The 18,004-nt window shown below is 44.9% G+C and overlaps 1 protein-coding gene across 1 annotated transcript in view; it reads left to right on the forward strand.

Moving 5' to 3' along the window:
• The window catches only part of tnr (tenascin R (restrictin, janusin)), a 132,077-nt gene that overhangs the window by 110,492 nt on the left and 3,581 nt on the right, over window positions 1–18,004 (forward strand). The window contains 1 exon segment of the mRNA XM_052011204.1: window positions 4,248–4,409. Within this exon segment, the coding sequence (XP_051867164.1) occupies window positions 4,248–4,409 (162 nt within the window).

An 18,004-nucleotide genomic window follows, 5' to 3' on the forward strand; every position in this document is an offset into this window, starting at 1 on the left:
AAACTGCAGAGAGTTGCAGACAAAGCTCAATACATCATGGAAACCAGCATCCCCTCCATGGACTCTGTCTACACTTCTTGCTGCCTCGGTAAAGTAGTCAGTGTAAACAAAGACCCCACCCACCTGGGACATTCTGTCTTCTCCCCTCTCCCATCAGGCAGAAGATACAAAAGCCTCAAAGCAGGTACTACCAGGCTCAAAGACAGCTTCTATCCTGCTATTATAAGACTACAATGGTTCCCTCGTACAATAAGATGCTGTGGACTTCACAATCTACCTTGTTATGACCTTGCACCTTATTTGTTTACCTGCACTGCACTTTCTCTGTAACTGTAGCACTTTATTCTGCACTCTATTATTAATAATGCACTGTTGTAATGAATTAATCTGTATGGACAGTATTCAAAGCAAGTTTTTCACTGTACCTCAGTACACGTGACAATAATAAGCCAATTTATCAATTTATCTAACCCTCTAGACCAGCCAACCATTTGGGACCTTGTCCAAAAACTTGCTAAAGTCCATGGAGACAACATCTACCACCCCAGCATCTTCAGTCCTCTTGGTCACCTCTTCATTTTGCTTGAAAAATCTTTCCTGGACACATTTAACAAATTGCACTCCATCTAAGCCCTTTGTATTATGATACTCGCAGTTAATATGAGGGAAGTTGAAATCACCCACTATTACAACTATTATTCCTGCACTGATCTGTGATCTCCTCACATATTTACACCTCTAATTCCTGTGGACTGTTGGAGGGGCCTATAATACAATCTCATCAAAGTGATCATCCCCTTATTATTTCTAAATTGTACCCATATACCACACTGGATGATCCCCCAGGACTATCCTCTCGAAGTACTGCTGTGATGTTCTCTCTGATCAGAAATGCAACTCCACCTCCTCTCTAACCTCCACCCCTATCACACCTGTAGCATCTGTACCCCGGAACATTGAGCTGCCAGTCCTGTGCCTCCCTCAACCATGTTTCTGTAATGGCTATAATGTCCCAGTCCCATGTACCAGTCCATGCACTGAATTCATCTGCCTCACCTATCAGGCTTCTTGCAGTAAAATAAATGCAGTTCAGCTTATCGGACTTTCCTTCCTCTAGGTCCTGCTCCAGCTTGGCCTGCCTACTGAGCTTGCTCACTTTAACTTTGATATTTGCTTCAACTTTCTTATCTGTTAGACTATTACCTTGGAATTCACCACCCCCCCCCCCACCCCCTGCTGGACAAATTTAAACCCTCCCGAGTAGCACTAGCAAATCCCCCTCCAGTTCCAGAGCAACCTGTCCCTCTTGCACAGGTCACCTCTGCCCCAAAAGAGATCCCACTGGTCCAAGAACCTGAATCCTTCCATCCTGCATCAGCTCTTCAAACATGCATTCATCTGCCCTACTCTGACTAGTACATGACAAGGCCAGTATTGGAACAATTACAACCTAGGAGGTTCTCCTCGTTAACCATCTGCCAAACTCCCTATACCCCAGTGTTATACAAGGAGAGACCTTCCCACTAGTACTGTACCCTGGTGTTATACAGTGACGCACCTGTCCCCAGTGTTATACAGTGACACACTCGTCCCCACTACTGTACCCATGCTATACAGTGACAGATCTGTCCCCACCAGTCTTGTATCCCAGTGTTATACAGTGACAGACCTGTCCCCACCAGTACTGTACTCCAGTGTTTAACAGCGACAGACACTTCCCCACCAGTACTGTACCCTAGTGTTGTACAGTGACAGACCAAACTCAACTTTTTTAAGCAGCTGCAATATCAACATTACTGACAAAATAAGCAACAAAATGTAAGCTCAGATACAGACAGAAAGTGCAGTAGCATTGTGTTAGAAGAGGAGTCAAACAGAATGTTTAACCAGCTGGAAATCTTATCAGGACTGATTAAAGTGCCCCTACACCTTTGCAGGGGCAGTTGTAAAGAATGTACTGTTGTCAATGGGGTGAGGACGTGTTACTGGAGAATGGTTGCACAGAACAGTGCAAATCTGTTTCCCAGAATGTTGGGAATGTATGAGTTGTGTGAGGACACCCGAAGTTTGCTGATGTTGCAAGGCACTGTTGGACATTTAGTGAAGCAGGTTTCCAAGGGATATTGATGGGTTAAATTAGTGGGCAAAAATCTGACAATGAGGTACAATGGGGGAAATTGTGAAATTCTCCATTTTGGCAGTAATGGTGAAAAAGGCAGATTACGTAAATGGTGTGAGGTTTCAAGGTTTGGATTTGGGTGTCCCAGTCCATCACTCTCAACATGAAGGTGTGGAGGTATGTAAGTCACTGGTGAGACCACACCTGGGGAACTATGTTGAGTATTGGTCTCATTTAAGGAAGGATGTTAATGCAGTGGAAGTAGCTGAGAGAGGGATTAAGGGAAGCTTCTTGCAGGAGAAAAGATCAGACAGGCTAGGTTTGTGTGGCTGGAGTTTAGAAGAGTGAGAGGTGATGATTGAAACAGATCAGGGCCTTGACACAGTGAACGTGAAGAGGATCTTCCCCGTTGAAGAATCTAGAACTCGGGGTCACTGCTTGAAAAATAAAGGGTCGCCCATTTAATACAAAAATGAAGTAAATTTTTTTCTCCTCAGATTATGAATCTTCAGGACTCTTATCCTCAAAGGGTAGTGGAAGCAGAGTCTTTGAATATTATTAAGGCAGAGGTCGGTAGGTTTTTGCTAAGTAAAGAGGTGAAAAGTTGCTGTGGGTAGTTGGGAGTGTAGAGTTATGCTATACTCAGAACAGCTGCCCCTAAGTTGTATATTTAATCGATTTAGCTGAGAACAGACTAAGTGAAGCATAAACACTGGCATGGATAGGGCAGAATGGCCTGTTGTGTATACTCTGTAATTGACCAATGGGACAATCAATTCCCATTCAGATCTGGGAAATGTGGTACATAAGAGACTGTTGGGAACTCTATTCCATTGACAGGCAGATGGATGCAGATACACAAGGTCTGTGCCACCAGCAAGGGTGCTGAGCCAGATGGACCCACTCAATGTGTACATGTATTCTCAGGTCAGTGTGGCTAACCTCTTCCACAGATGCTTGCCCTTCTCTTTGCTTCATCTAAACTTGGAAACTCACACCAGTCCCTATCTGTAAGATTCATGAAGGAAGGTAGGTTCTTCCAGGTAGTATCTTTTCTTAACAAAGAGTCGCTTCATTCCTGGGGCATCAACTATCAAACCTAACAGTTTCTAGCTGATTCGGCATCTCAATAATAATATTTAACTTTCCATTTCCACTCTTTAACCATTTACATTTTCTCAACCCTTCACCATCAAAAGATTCTGGCCAAGCAATTTTTTAGTCCCTGTATAGGTGATTAATTCCAGCTGTGTGGTGAGGAGGCACTCTTTGCAAAGGCTGCCAGCTTATCACTTTCAACCCCAGTGGTGTCTGAGCACAAGTGAAGAGAGCAAATAGAAAAACTGTTCATTCTGGCAACACTGAGGATGGAAGGGAGGGTGGGGTAAGTCTGGGTGACTGGTGAATGGGTCTGTTTCCCAGTGTCTGTCTCAGAGAACTGAAGCATTCAAACTAACAATAACATTAACCTACTAAATAAAGGATTTGGTGGGCTAACAATCTGCTTTTAATGAATCATAGAATCATAAAGCACAGAAATGGGTCATGTTGGCCCACCTCGCCCACGTAGTCAATTCATTCTCCAAGGTCTGATTTGACCTCCATGCTGTCTGTGTGGAGTTTGCACATACTCCTTGCGACTGTGTCGGTTTACCCCCACATCCCAAAGATGTGTGGGTTGGTGGTTTCATTTGTCACTGTAAATTGCCCCCAGTGAGTAGACAAGGGGCAAAAGAACCAAAGGTGACTTGATGGGCATGTAAGGGAGCAAATGAGTTGGAGTGGTATAGGGGCAAAGGAGTGCAACCTGGCCTGATGGGATTGGGAAACAGGATGGCCCACTCCTGAACCATGATGGGGAAGTACAGGGCTTTGCCAGCTGCCAAAGTTTGCAGAGTGTGTTGGGGGTGGGCACTGCTGAAGGCCCAAAGTACACCAGTGAAACTTGGGGTGCTGGAGTCCAGCAAGGTGACCTGGGGGGTCTGGTAAGACTGGGTTCAATGTGGGGCCAGGGTCCAGGCTGGGGACTATACCAACAAGCCCTATCTCAGTTTTACTCTCCACACACAGAGTTGGTCTGATTTATAACTGTCTTTAACCTGCAGGTGATCTTGTGCTGTTATTTTAGGACTGGACAACATCCACAAGATTTCTGCCCAAGCCAGATATGATCTGCGGATTGATCTACGTGACGGCCGTGAGTCAGTATATGCCATCTACGATCGATTTTACCTCAGTGATGCCCGGAGTCTCTACAGACTAAGGATTGGAGATTACAGAGGCACAGCTGGTGTGTTTATATTGTTGGCTAAAGTTATAAAAGGAAGGTGGTTCACTCATTGGAACATGCCACTTTTCTTCAGTGTAGGCAATTTCAGGTGACACACAGACAGGCAGGTAAATGGGGCATTCGAGCTTTATGGACCTTCTTCACCTCAGACATTGAAGCCACAACCAGCAGATTCCCACATTATGTCACTTTACTCCCACACCATTACACTTCATTCTCTGAGATGGGAATGAGCTCTTTCCACCCTTCAGTAAGTATCTAATCCCTAGGAATGCAATGTTCACAGTTTTTCACCCCAGGTACGTTAAAACAATGTAAAGATTAGCATTCATATTGTGCCATTTGCATACTCAAGACATCCCAAACCCTTTAATACCAATGATGTATTATAGTTCTTGTAGTATAGAAAATGTGAAACCACAGCACTCTCTCATAAACATAAACGAGAAAATGATAGATGTTTTCTAATGTTACTATGTCTTGCTAAATTCACTGATTTTTTTTCGAGGAGATAGTGAAGGTGATTGATGAGGATAGAGCTCTGGATGTTGTCTACATGGATTTAAGTGCTTCACAGGTCCCGCATGGTAGGCACATCCAGAAGATAAAGTTGCATGGGATCTACCGTGACTTGGCCGTTTGGAACTTGCCCATAGAAGACAGAGGGTAGCGGTCCATGGGTCTTATTCTGGCTGGAGGTCCATGACTGGTGGTGTTCTGCAGGGATCTGTAGAGTCACAGGGTCATACAGCACGGAAACAGGCCCTTCAGCCCAACTGGTCCATGCCCAACTGGACACCCATTTAAGCTAAACCTATTTGCTCATGTTTGGCCCATGTCCCTCTGAGTCTTCCTTATCCATGTACCTGTCCAAGTACCTTTTAAATGCTGTTAAGGTACCCGCCTCAACCAATTCCTCTGGTAGCTCATTCCTTACACTGACCACTCTCTGGGTGAAAAAGTTGCCCATCGGTTTCTGAGTAAATCTCTCCCCTCTCACCCTAAACCTATGTTCCCTAGTTCTTGATTCCCTATCCCTGGGAAAAAGACTGTGTACATTCACCCTATCCATACCCCAGTACAGTATCAGTACTGGGACATCTGCTGTTTGTGATATATATAAATGACGTGTATGGGTGGGTTCATTTGCAGACAACACAAAGATTGGTGGGTTTGTGGATAGCTTAGAAGATTATCAAAGTATACAGTGGGATGTAGATCAGAGGCAGATATGGGCAGAGAAATGATAAATGGAATTTAGTCTGGACAAGTGTGAGGTGAAGCACTTTGGGAGATCAACTGTAAAGGGACGGTACACAGTTAATGGCAGGACCCTTAACAGCATTGATATACAGAGGGATCTTGGGGTCCAAGTCCATAGCTCCCTGAAAGTGTCTGCACAAGCTGACAGAGTGGTAAAGAAGGCATATGGCATGCTTGCCTTTATTACTTGAGGTACTAAGTTTGAGTCAGGAAGTTGTGTTGCAGCTTTATAGAACTCTGGTTAGGCCACATCTGGAATATTGAACTCAATTCTGGTTGCCCCATTATAGGAAGGATGTGGAGGCTTTGGAGAGGCTGAAGAAGAGGTTTACCAGGATGCTGCCTGGATTAGAGGTCATGTGCTATAAAGAGAGCTTGGACAAACTTGGGTTGTTTTCTCTGGAGCAGCAGAGGCTGAGTGGAGACCTGATCGTGATTTATAAAATTATGAGAGTAGACAGCCAGTATCTTTTTAATACTAAAGGGCATGCATTTCAGGTGAGAGGGGGTAATTTCAAAGGAGATGTGCAGGGCAAGTTTTCTACAGAGAGAGTGGTGGGTGCCTGGAATGTGCTGCCAGGAGTAGTGGTGGATACTGTTAGATCGGCACATGAATGTGCAGAGAATGGAGGGATATGGACTATGTGCAGGCAGAAGGGATAAGGTGCATTAACTCAGTTAGTTCAGCGCAACATTGTGGGCCGAAGGGCCTGTTCCTGTACTGTACTGTTATATGTTCCATGTTTGTCAAGGGTTAAGTATTGGACTAGACACTGGGGAGAGCTCTCATGCCCTTTTGCCTTGGGAGTAGAGAGGAGCCTAGGTTTAACATCTTCATGGAGAGATGCCACCTCCAGCAGTGTAGCAGAGACAAGTTAGTCCAGAGGATGAGCAGCCAGAGGTTGTGGTTCGCATTGGTACCAATGACAGAGGCAGCAAGGGAGATGCAATCCTGCAAAATGATTTTAGGGAAGTTAGGTAGATAGTTACAAAGCAGGACTTCCATGGTTGTAATCTCAGGTTTACTACCCATGCCATTTGCAAGTGAAGCAAGAAATAGGAAGATAGTGCAGTGCAATACTGAGGAGCTGGTGTAGAAGGGAGAGCTTCAGATACCTGGATCATTGTGTTCTCTTCCAGGGCAGGTGGGACCTGTACAAGAGGGATGGGTTGCACTGGAGCTGGAGGGGAACCAATATCTTCACAGGGATGTTTGCTGCTGCTACCCAGGAGGATTTAAGCTAGAGTGGCAGGGGGATGGGAACCAGAGCAGTAGCTCAGTAAGTGGAGGGGTTGAGGAGAAGGTAGATATCATGACAAGAAAGTATGAACGGAAGGACAGGCAGGGCCAGGTTAATGAACATGGTGGGACTGATGGACTGAAGTGTGTTTATTTTAATGCAAGGAGTGTTATGGGTAAGGCAGATGAACTTAGAGCATGGATCAGTACATGGAACTATAATGTTGTAGCCATTACAGAGACTTAGTTGTAAGAGGGACAGGACTGGCTGCTGAATGTTCCAGGGTTTCAATGTATTAGATGTGGGAGAGAGGGAGGTAAAAGGGAGGGGGGGGAGGATCTGAAATACTAATCACGGAGAATGTCACAGCTGCACTCAGAGAGGACGTATTGGAGGGCTCATCACTGAGGCATTATTGGTAGAACTCAAAAATAAGAAAAGTCCAATCACTGTAATGGGATTATACTATGGGCCTCCCAATAGCCAATGGGAGATAGAGGAACAGATATGCAGACAGATTATGGAAAGATGTAAAAGCAACAGGGTTGTTGTAGTGAGTAACTTTAACTTCCCCATTATTGACTGGGACTTCCTCAGTACATGAGGCTTAGTTAGGGCAGAATTTCTTCAGTGCATTCAAGAGGGTTTCTTGAAACTCTGCATCGATAGTCCAAATGAGAAGAGGGGTTAGAAAATGAGCCTGGACAGATGACTGACCTTTTAGTGGGAGAACATTTTGGGAACAGTGATTGCAACTCCTTCTTTCTGTCCGCCATACCAGCCAGGATCTCCTGTGGCCAGCCATTTTAATTCCATTTCCCATTCCCATACTGACATGTCTGTCCACAGCCTCCTCTACTGCAGAGTGGAGGCTAGGCACAGATTAAAGGAACAGCTCCTCATATTCCACCTTGGTAGTCTCCAACCTGATGGCATCAACATCGATTTCTCTAATTTCCGGTAACCACTCCCCTGTTTCCCTTACCCCACCAGCCCCATCACCCCATCTCTTTTCCCTCCCCCACCCTCTCGATCTCCCCATCACCCACAGATTCCTCTCTCCGGTTCCCCTCCTCACCTCTTTCCCTTTATTCCATGGTCCACTGTCCTCTCCTATCAGATTCCATCATCTTCAGCCCTTTGACACTTCCACCTATCACCTCCCAGCTTCTTGTATCATTCCCACTCTCCCTTCCCTCATCTGCCTATCAAACCCCCTCTCACCTGGATCCACCTATCACCTACCAGCTCTTGCTCCACCCCTTCCCCTCACCTCTTTCTATTGGCAGTCTCTCCTCTTTCTTTCCAGTCCAGATGAAGGGTCTTGACCCGACTGTTCATTTCCCTCCATAGATGCTGCCTGACTTGATGAGTTCCACCAGCATTTTGTGTGTCGCTCACAACTCTTTAAGTTTTATGATAACTATGAATAAGGGTAAGTCTGGCCTTTGTGGGAAAGTACTGAATCGGGGAGTGGGGGGTGGGGGTGGAATTGTGGTTTTATTGGACAGGAGCTAGGGAAGTAAATTGGGAACAGTGGTTATCAAGCAAGTCCACATCTGACATGTGGGAGTTGTTTAAAGACCAGCTGATCAGAGTTCAGGACCAGCATATTCCAGTAAGGAAGGAGGACAATGGTGGTAAGGTAAGGATATTGTTCAGTTACAGATATGGATGGAGATATGGCAGATGAAGTTTAATCCAAGCAAGTGTGAGGTGTTACACTTTGGGAAGCCTAATGTAAGGGGAAAATATACAGTTAATGGCAGGAGCCTTAACAGCACTGATGTGCAGAGGGACCTTAGGGTCCAAGTCCATAGCTTCCTGAAAGCGGCCACGCAAATAGATAAAGTGGTAAAGAAGATGCAAGGCATACTGGCCTTCATTGGTTGGGGCATTGAGTATAAGAGTCATGTTGTAGCTATATAAAACTTTCATTGGAGTATTGTGTGCAATTCTGGTTGCCCCATTACAGAAGGATGTGGAGGCTTTGCAGACAATGCAGAAGAAGTTTACCAGGATTAGAGGGCATGTGCTGTGAGGAGAGGTTGGACAAACTTGGGTTGTTTTCTCTGGAGCGGCAGAGGCTGAGGGGAGACCTGATAGAAGTTAACAAAATTATGAAAGACAGAGATAGGGTAGATGGTCAGAATCTGTTTTCCAGGGTAGAAATATCAAGTACTCTCATTCTGAGAGGGGAGGGTATGCAGCCAGAGGTCGTGGTCCATATAAGTACCAATGACATAGTCAGGAGTAGGGATGAGGCCCTGAAAAATTATTTTAGGAAGCAAGATAGAAAGTTTAAAAGCAGGAGTTCCAGGACTGTAATCAGAATTACTACCCGTGCCACGTGCTAGTGAGTTGAGAAATAGATAGACAGTGCAGTTCAATACGTGGCTAAACAGCTGGTGCAGGAAGGAGGGCTTCAGATTTATCGATCATTGGGCTCTCTTCCAGGGCAGGTAGGACCTGTACAAAGAAGACAGTTTGCATCTTAACTTGAGGGGAACCAATATCCTCGCTGGGATGTTTGCTGGTGCTACTTGGGAGGGTTTAAACTATGGTGGCAGGGGGATGGGAACCACAGCAGCAGGGCAGCAGATTGTAGGGTTGAGGGTAAGAAAGATGGTGTGACAAGTCAGACTGAAAGGAAGGGCAGCAATGGACAGGCTAATTAACATGGTGGGACTGATGGGCTGAAATGTGTTTATTTCAACGCGAGGAGTATTACGGGTAAGGAGGAGGAACTTAGAGCCTGGATCAGTACATGGAATTATGATGTTGTTGCCATTACGGAGACCTGGTTGTGTGAGGGACAGGACTGGCTGCTCAACATTCCTGGGATTCATTGTTTTAGATGTGATAGATAGGGGAGGTAAAATGGGTGGAGGGATTGCACTACTGATAAAGGAGAATGTCACAGCAGTACTCAGAGAGGACACACTGGAGGGCTCATCCACAGAGGTAATTTGGATGGAGCTCAGAAATAGGAAAGGTGCAATTACACTGATGGGATTATACTATAGACCTCCTGATAGCTACAGAGGTAGAGGAACAGATATGTCAACATATTATGGAAAGGTGCGGAAACAACAGGGTTGTCATAGTGGGGGACTTTAACTTCCCCAGTATTGATTGGAACTTCCTTAATACAAGAAGCTCGGACATGGTCGGATTTCTTCAGTGCATCCAAGAGGGATTCTTGAAACAGTATGTGGCCAGGTGACAGACCTGATAGTGGGTGAACATTTTGGGAATAGTGACCACAACTCATTAAGTTTTAAGAAAGATATGAGTAAGGATAAAATTGGACCTTGCGGGAAGGTACTCAATTGGGGGAGGGCAAATTATGACAGGATAAGACAGGAGTTAAGGGACGTTGATCGGGAGCAGCTGCTATCGGACAAGTTCACATCTGACATGTGGGAGTTGTTTAAAGACCAGTTGATCAGAGTGCAGGATTGGTATGTTCTGGTAAGGAATAAGACCAAGGATGGTAAGGTAACGGAATCATAGATGACCCGAGAGGTCCTAAATTTAGTCAGGAAAGAAAAGAGAAGCATACATAAGGTTTAGGAACCTAAAACCTTCTGGAATATAAAGTGCTCAAGTAGGCGATTAGGAAGGCCTAAAGAGGGCATGAAATATCTTTGGTGAGCAGCATCAAGGATAATCCCAAGGCATTTTATACTTATATTAATAAAAAAAGGATAACTAAGAAGAGGGTAGGTCCCCTCATGGATAACGGAGGGAGTTTGTGCTTGGAGTCAAAGCAAGTGGCTGAGGTACTAAATGAATACTTTGCATCAGTTCTTACTGAGGAGAAGGAATTGGAGGTATTGTTGCAGCTATATAGGACTCTGGTCAGACCCCACTTGGAGTACTGTGCTCAGTTCTGGTCGCCTCACTACAGGAAGGATGTGGAAGCCATAGAAAGGGTGCAGAGGAGATTTACAAGGATGCTGCCTGGCATGCCTTATAAAAGCAGGTTGAGGGAACTCGGCCTTTTCTCCTTGGAGCGAAGGAGGATGAGGGGGGACCTGATAGAGGTATATAAGATGATGAGAGGCATTGATCGGGTGGATAGTCAGAGGCTTTTCCCCAGGGCTGAAATGGTGGCCACAAGAGGACATAGGTTTAAGGTGCTGGGGAGTAGGTATAGAGGAGATGTCAGGGGTAAGTTTTTTACTCAGAGAGTGATGAGTGTGTGGAATGGGCTGCCGGCAACAGTGGTGGAGGCGGATATGATAGGGTCTTTTAAGAGACTGTTGGATAGGTACATGGAGCTGAGAAAAATAGAGGGCTATGGGTAAACCTAGTCATTTCTAGTGTAGAGACATGTTCGGCACAGCTTTCTGGGCCGAAGGGCCTGTATTGTGCTGTAGGTTTTTCTATGTTTCTATGATAGTGAAAACAGAGTGGGGCATGCTAATATACTGGGGCATCCTGAGACTAAGGATGAGGATTAAAACACTAAAGTGGATAAATCCCTAGGGCCTAATGGCATATGTCCCAGAATATTGAAAGAAGCAAGTGAGGAGATTGCTGGGGCTTTGACAAAGATCTTTGTGTCCTCACTAGCAACAAGCAAGTTCCCGGAGGACTGGAGAATATCAAATGTTGTGCCTTTGTTCAAGAAGGAAAATAGGGATAATCCAGGTAATTATAGGTCGGTGAGCCTCACGTCAGTTGTAGAGAAGCTATTGGAGAGGATACTAAGGGATAGGATTTATGTCCATTTGGAAAGGAATGGCCTGCTTAGGGACTGTCAGGATGGCTTTGTGTGGAGCAGGTCATGTCTTCCAAACTTGACTGAGTTTTCTGAGGAGGTGACAAAGGACCTTGATCGGAGCAAGGCAGTGTATTTTAGCTAAACTTAGACTATAGCAAAGCCTTTTAGATAGACAGATGAATATGAAAGGAATGGAGGGTGTTATGAGAAAGGTTCTTTCGGGTCTCAGAAGTAGAGGTATCTGGACACACAGTCTTGTATTTTAAAAAGGAGAATTTATTTACAAAGACAGACGCAGGAACAGAATGAAAAGGAACAGAAGCACACTCGCACACTCGCACACTCGAACTCAGGTAATCTCGAAACTTGAGGGGAGTTGCAACGGGGGTGAAATGCGCGCACGCACACACACACACACACACACAAAACAAACTGGTACAAATGATCAGGGAATAAACAATACGTTGCCTAAACCCCCTGAATCTGGACAAGCAACAGCTCTACGCTACTGAGAATCTACTTAAGACGCTCCTAGACCCCTGTGGAAGTGCACCCTCTTACCAGTGATCCCTCGGTGTGGTCTCGACCCCGGCAACAATCAGCAAGGGAGCGAGTTACCCACGTGTACCATCTTTTACAGGGCTGGAGAGCTGGGTGGAGCCTGGTCAGGTAGTTCAAACAAGCCACTGATTCAGGGTCAAGAACAAAGGTGTGTTACAAAGCCAATCCTTAGGTGTGCACTTGATGGTGGGATGGAGCCAAACCTTTGATTGATAGTGGTGTCACTTCTGACCCGATGAGCAATGCTATCATCCGACCATGGGGGTCAGTGTTGTCACTGTCATCTGACAGCCATGGCCTTTCATACTACGGAGGGATATGAATGATAATCAGGAAGAGGATATTTAGTATAAAGTAGCATCAAGATCAGCACAACATAGTGGGCTGAATGGCCTGTCCAGTGCTGTACTGAGGGAATGTTCAACAGAAATACGTGGGGCAAATATTTTGCACAGAGAGTGGCAGATGCCTGGAACAGTGCACTGAGGCAATGATTGAAGCAGATACGATAGTGACATTCAAGCGGCTATTAGATAGACACATGACAATGTATTGAATAGAGGGATATGGATCAGGTACCAGCAGAAGAGATTAGTTTACATCAGCATCATGTTTGGCGCAGACATTGTGGGCCGAAGGGCTTGTTCCTGTGCCATATTGCTGGCAATTGGGATCAGTATAGATGAGCCTTAATATCCAGCATGGACATGGTGGCCAAGCTGCCTGTTTCTGAGGCTCTATAGCTCCAAATCCTTCCTAAAGTGTGTCCCAGAGCTGCACCAAATACTCTAGGTGTGAACTAACCAGGGCTAGGTACATACGTGTAACATAAACATTGTCCCAGTCTTAAGTCCTCTCAATATAAAGGCTAGGATTCCGATAGCTTTTGTGATTCTACCAATGTCTGTGAAACCCAAGTCATGGAGGTGGGGCTCATAACTCAGTGGTGAATGAGTATTGTAGGTGTCTCTGATGGAGATGCCACTGGGTCACAGAGAGAACAAAGCCTCACAGACCACCCACCCCATCCTCATCCCAACAGAAGCTCTGACAGCCAAACATTCACCTACATTCTGTTCCTCCCTCCATAGCTCTTTGAAGATATAGCTGAGGGGGGGGTTACTTAAGTCAAAGGGCTTTCTAGATTGAGATAGCTGTACAAAAGTAAGCAAATTATATTGAACCCTCTTAAACATGTAGTGAGGCCTGAACCAAAGTATTGCATCAGCTTCTGATCAGATCACTTTAGAAAGGATGTGAAGACCCTTTGGGAGGGTACAGAGGAAACTTACCACAATGGTTTCAGAGTTGGGACATTACTGCCCAAAGGTTAGGTTGGAGAAGCTGAGTTGTTCTCCTTGGAGCAGTGGGTGATGGGAGTTGGATGATAATGTGATGGGTTTGATGAAATGAACAAAGAAATGAACAAAGCTGATGGCACAAGGACTGGGCTACACTGTGGGCAGATGGACCCCAACAGCTTTCCTGTGGGTTTCCCTAAACACATGTTAGTGGAAAAACTAGTCAAGGACATGGGGGAATAGTGAGTTCAGGGAGGGGCATATTGATATCCAGGAAGAGGTGCTGCTGTTGGATTTATTGAAGAACATTAAGGTGGATGTGTCCCTAGGGCCTGGTGGGATCTATCCCAGCTTATTGAGAGAGGCAAGAGAGGAGACTACTGGGGCCTTGACCAAGATCTTTGTGTTCTCTCTAGCTGTAGGCAAGATTCTAGAGGACTGGGAAGTAGCCAATGCTTTTCCTTTGTTTAAGAAGAGCAATTGTGATAACCAGGAAATTTCTCGGCCGGTGAGCCTCACATCCAGGCAATTAATGGAGGAGATTCTTAGGGATAGGATTCACTCATATTTGGAAAAGCATGGACTTACTGGGGACAGTCAACATGACTTTGTGTGGGACAAGTCACGTGTTACAAACTTGATTGAGGTTTTCAAAAGTCACGTTTCTTGTTATATGTGCACAGGTGTAATGAAAAACTTATTTGCAACAGCATCACAGGCACATAGCATCATATAAGCAAGAGTCACAAGAAAAACATAAATTAATCATAACTTATAGACAATTTTTACAAGAAAACACAAATAGAACAAAAAGCAAAGTCCATTTTAGTGCAAGGTTGTCATAATGTTGCTAAACTGTAGTAATTAGGGTTTTGCCTGTTGGTTCAAGGCCAAATGGAAGTAGCTGTTCTTGAACCTGGTGGTGTGGGACTTCAGGCTTCTGTACCTCATGCTCAGTGGTAGCTGTGAAAAGATGACATGGCTCAGATGGTGGGGATCTTTGATGATAAATGTTGCTTTCTTGAGGCAGCACCTCCTGTAGATACTACCGATGGTGAGGAGGGATGTGCCCGTGATGTATTTAGCATAGTCCACTACTCTCTGCAGCTTTTTACATTTCTGTGCATTTGAATTGCTTTACCAGACCATGATGCAACAGTCAAGATACTTTCAACAGTACATCTGTAGAAGTATCTTAAAGTGTTTGAAGACAAGTTGAACAAGTAAAAATGTTGGCCCGCTTTCCTTATGATTGCATCTATGTGCTGGGCCCAGGACAGGTCATCAAATATGTTAACACCCAGGAATTTAAAGCTGCTGACTCTCTCCACCACCGATCCCCCAATGTGGACTGGTGCACGTTCACCTTCCTTCCCCTTCCTGAAGTCAACAAGCAGCTCTTTAGTTTTGCTGATGTTGAGTGAGATGTTGTTGCGGCACCACTCAACTAAGTGACCTATCTCGATCTGGTAAGCTGACTCATCACCACCTGTGATTCATCCAACAACAGTAGTGTCATCAGTGAATTTGAAGATGGCATTGGAGCTGTGCTAATCCACACAGTCATGTGTGTAGAGCAGGGGGCTAAGCATGCAGCCTTGAGGTGCACCTTTGTTGATGGTCAGCAAGGAAGAGATGTTGTTACCAATCCTCACTGATTGAGGTCTGCTGATGAGGAAGTCAAGGATCCAGTTGCAGAGGGAGGTACAGAGCCTAGGTCTTGAAGCTTGATGATGAATTTGGATGGGATGATTGTGTCGAACGCTGAGCCGCAGTCAATGAACAGCAGTCTGATGTACGAATTCCTGTTCAGATGAGCCAGAGAAATCTCACCTGCTGTTGACTTGTTGTGGCGGTAGGCAAATTGGAGTGGATCCAGATCATCTCTGAGGCAGGAGTTGTTTCGCGCCAAAACCACCTCTCGAAGCACTTCATTACGGTTGATGTAAGTGCCACCGGATTGTAGTCATTGAGGCAGGTCACCACGTTCTTCTTGGGCACAGGTAGATGCCTTTTTGAAGCAGGTGGAAACTCAGACCACAGAAATGAGAAGTTGAATATGTCTGTAAATAACCAGTTGATCTACACAGATCTTTAGTACTCAGCCAGGTACGTTGTCTGAACCAGACGCCTTTCGTGGATTCACCCTCTTGAAGGAAATCTGGATGTTGGCCTCAGGGACTGAAATTACAGGGTCATCTGGAGATGTTGAGGCTCATGTGGGTGTGTCATAGTTCTCCCTATCAAAACGTGCATAAAAGGCATTGAGCTCATCCGGGAGTGATGGTTTGTTGCCATTTATGCTACCCTATCTCACCTTGTAGGAAGTTGTATTGTGCAAGCCCTGCCACAGCTGTCGAGCATCCATCTGTGATTCAGACTGTTTTTGTGGGTACACACTTGTCCATGCATGTACTTATAAAGTTGGCAACAACTGTGGCATATTCATTTAGGTCTACTGACGAATCCTTGAACGTGTTCTAGTCCACTGATTCGAAGCAATCCCAAATTTGCTTCTCCACTTCTGCTGAGGAAATGATGAAGATGATTGTAGAGGGTAAAGCAGTATATGGTGTCTATATGGACTTCAGTAAAGCATTTAACAAGGTCCCTTATGGTAGGCTAATCTAGCAGATTAAGATGCATGGGATCCATGTCACTTGGTAAATTGAATTCAAAATAGCTCATCCATTAAAGACAGAGGATAGTGGTGGAGGGGTGTTAGTCTGACTGGATGTCTGTGACAAGTGTTCTGCAGGGATCAGCACTTAGACCTCTATTGTTTGTGATTTATATAAATGATTTGGACAAAAATGTAGTTGGGCTGATTAGTTTGCAGATGACATAAAAAATGTTAGAGTTGTGGATAGCGAAGAAAGTCATCCAAGGATACATTTGGATCAGTTATAGTTCTGGGCGGAGAAATGGCAGATGAATTTTAATCAACGCAAGTATGAGGTGTTGCACTTGGTGGGGGAGGGTCACATGTAAAGGGAACGTACACAGGTAATGTTAGGATCCTTCAGAGCACCGATGTATATGGACCGGGGTCCAAGTCCATATCTCCCTGAATATGGCCATGCAAGTAGATAGGGTGGTAAAGAAGGTGTTTGGCATATTTGCCATCATCAATCAGGGCATTGAGCGTAAAAGTTGGGATGTCATGTTGCAGCTATGTAAGACATCATCCCATTAGAGGAAGGATGTGAAGACTGTGGAGGGGGTGCAAAAGACATTCACCAGGATGCTATCTGGATTTAAAGAATATGAGCTATAATGAGAAGTTGGACAAACTTGGATTGTTTTCTCTGGAGCATCAGAGGCTGAGGGAGACCTGATAGAAGCATATGAGAGGCATAGATAGGGGAGATAGAGTTTATTTCTGAGGGTAGAAATATCAAATGATAGAGGTATTTAATGTGAGAGGGGGACAGATCTGATGGTTGGTGAACATTTTGGGAATAGTGACCACAACTCATTATGCTCAAGATAGTTATGAGTAAGGGTAAAATCTATTCTTGTGGGTAGGTAATAAATTGGGGGATGGAAAATTATGACAGGAGCTAAGAAGCATTGATTGGAAGCAGCTGCTGTCAGACAAGTCCACGTCTGACATGTGGGAGTTATTCAAATTCAAGATCAGATTTCAGGATGGGAATGTTCTGGTAAGGAGTAAGGAGCAGAATGGTAAGGTAAGGATACCTTGGATGACTGAAGAGGTCCTAAATTCAGTCAGGAAGGAAAAGGAATCATATGTAAGGTTTAGGAACCTAAAATCAGACTGGACCCTTGTAGAATATAAAGAAGAACATATAAGATAGCAGGGAAGTGCTCAAGCAGTCGAATAAGAAGGCCAAAAGGGGCCATGAAATGTCCTTGGTGAGCAGGATCAAAGAGAATTCCAAGGCATTTTATACTTAAATTAAGTAAAAGAGGATAACTAAGGAGAGAGTAGGATTACTCAAGGACAAAGGAGGGAATTTGTGCCTTTTTGAAGCAGGTGGGAACCTCAGACTGCAGTAGTGAGAGGTTGAATATGTCTGTAAATAACCAGTTGGTCTGCACAGATCTTTAGCACTCAGCTAAGTACACCATCTGGACAAGATGCCTTTCGTGGATTCACCCTCTTGAAGGATACCTGGAAGTCGGGCTCAGAGACTAAGATTATAGGGTCATCCAGAGATGTTGGGGCTTGTGTGGGTGTGTCATACATCTCCCTATCAAAATGTGCATAAAAGGCATTGATCTCATCCAGGAGTGATGGGTTGTTGATACTATGCTATCCAATCTCGCCTGGTAGGAATTTATATTGTGCAAGCCCTACCACAGCTGTCAAGCATCCATCTGTGATTCAGAAGGTTTTTGTGGGTACACACTTGTCCATTAAGAGTAAATGGCTGAAGTACTAAATGAGTACTTTGCGTTGGTATTTACTGAGGAGAAGGAGTGGGGCATACTAATGTACTGGAACGTTTTGAGATGATGGAGGAGGTAGTG

This window comes from Pristis pectinata, chromosome 3 (genome assembly GCF_009764475.1).
Source record: "Pristis pectinata isolate sPriPec2 chromosome 3, sPriPec2.1.pri, whole genome shotgun sequence".
Classification (NCBI taxonomy): Eukaryota; Metazoa; Chordata; class Chondrichthyes; order Rhinopristiformes; family Pristidae; genus Pristis; species Pristis pectinata.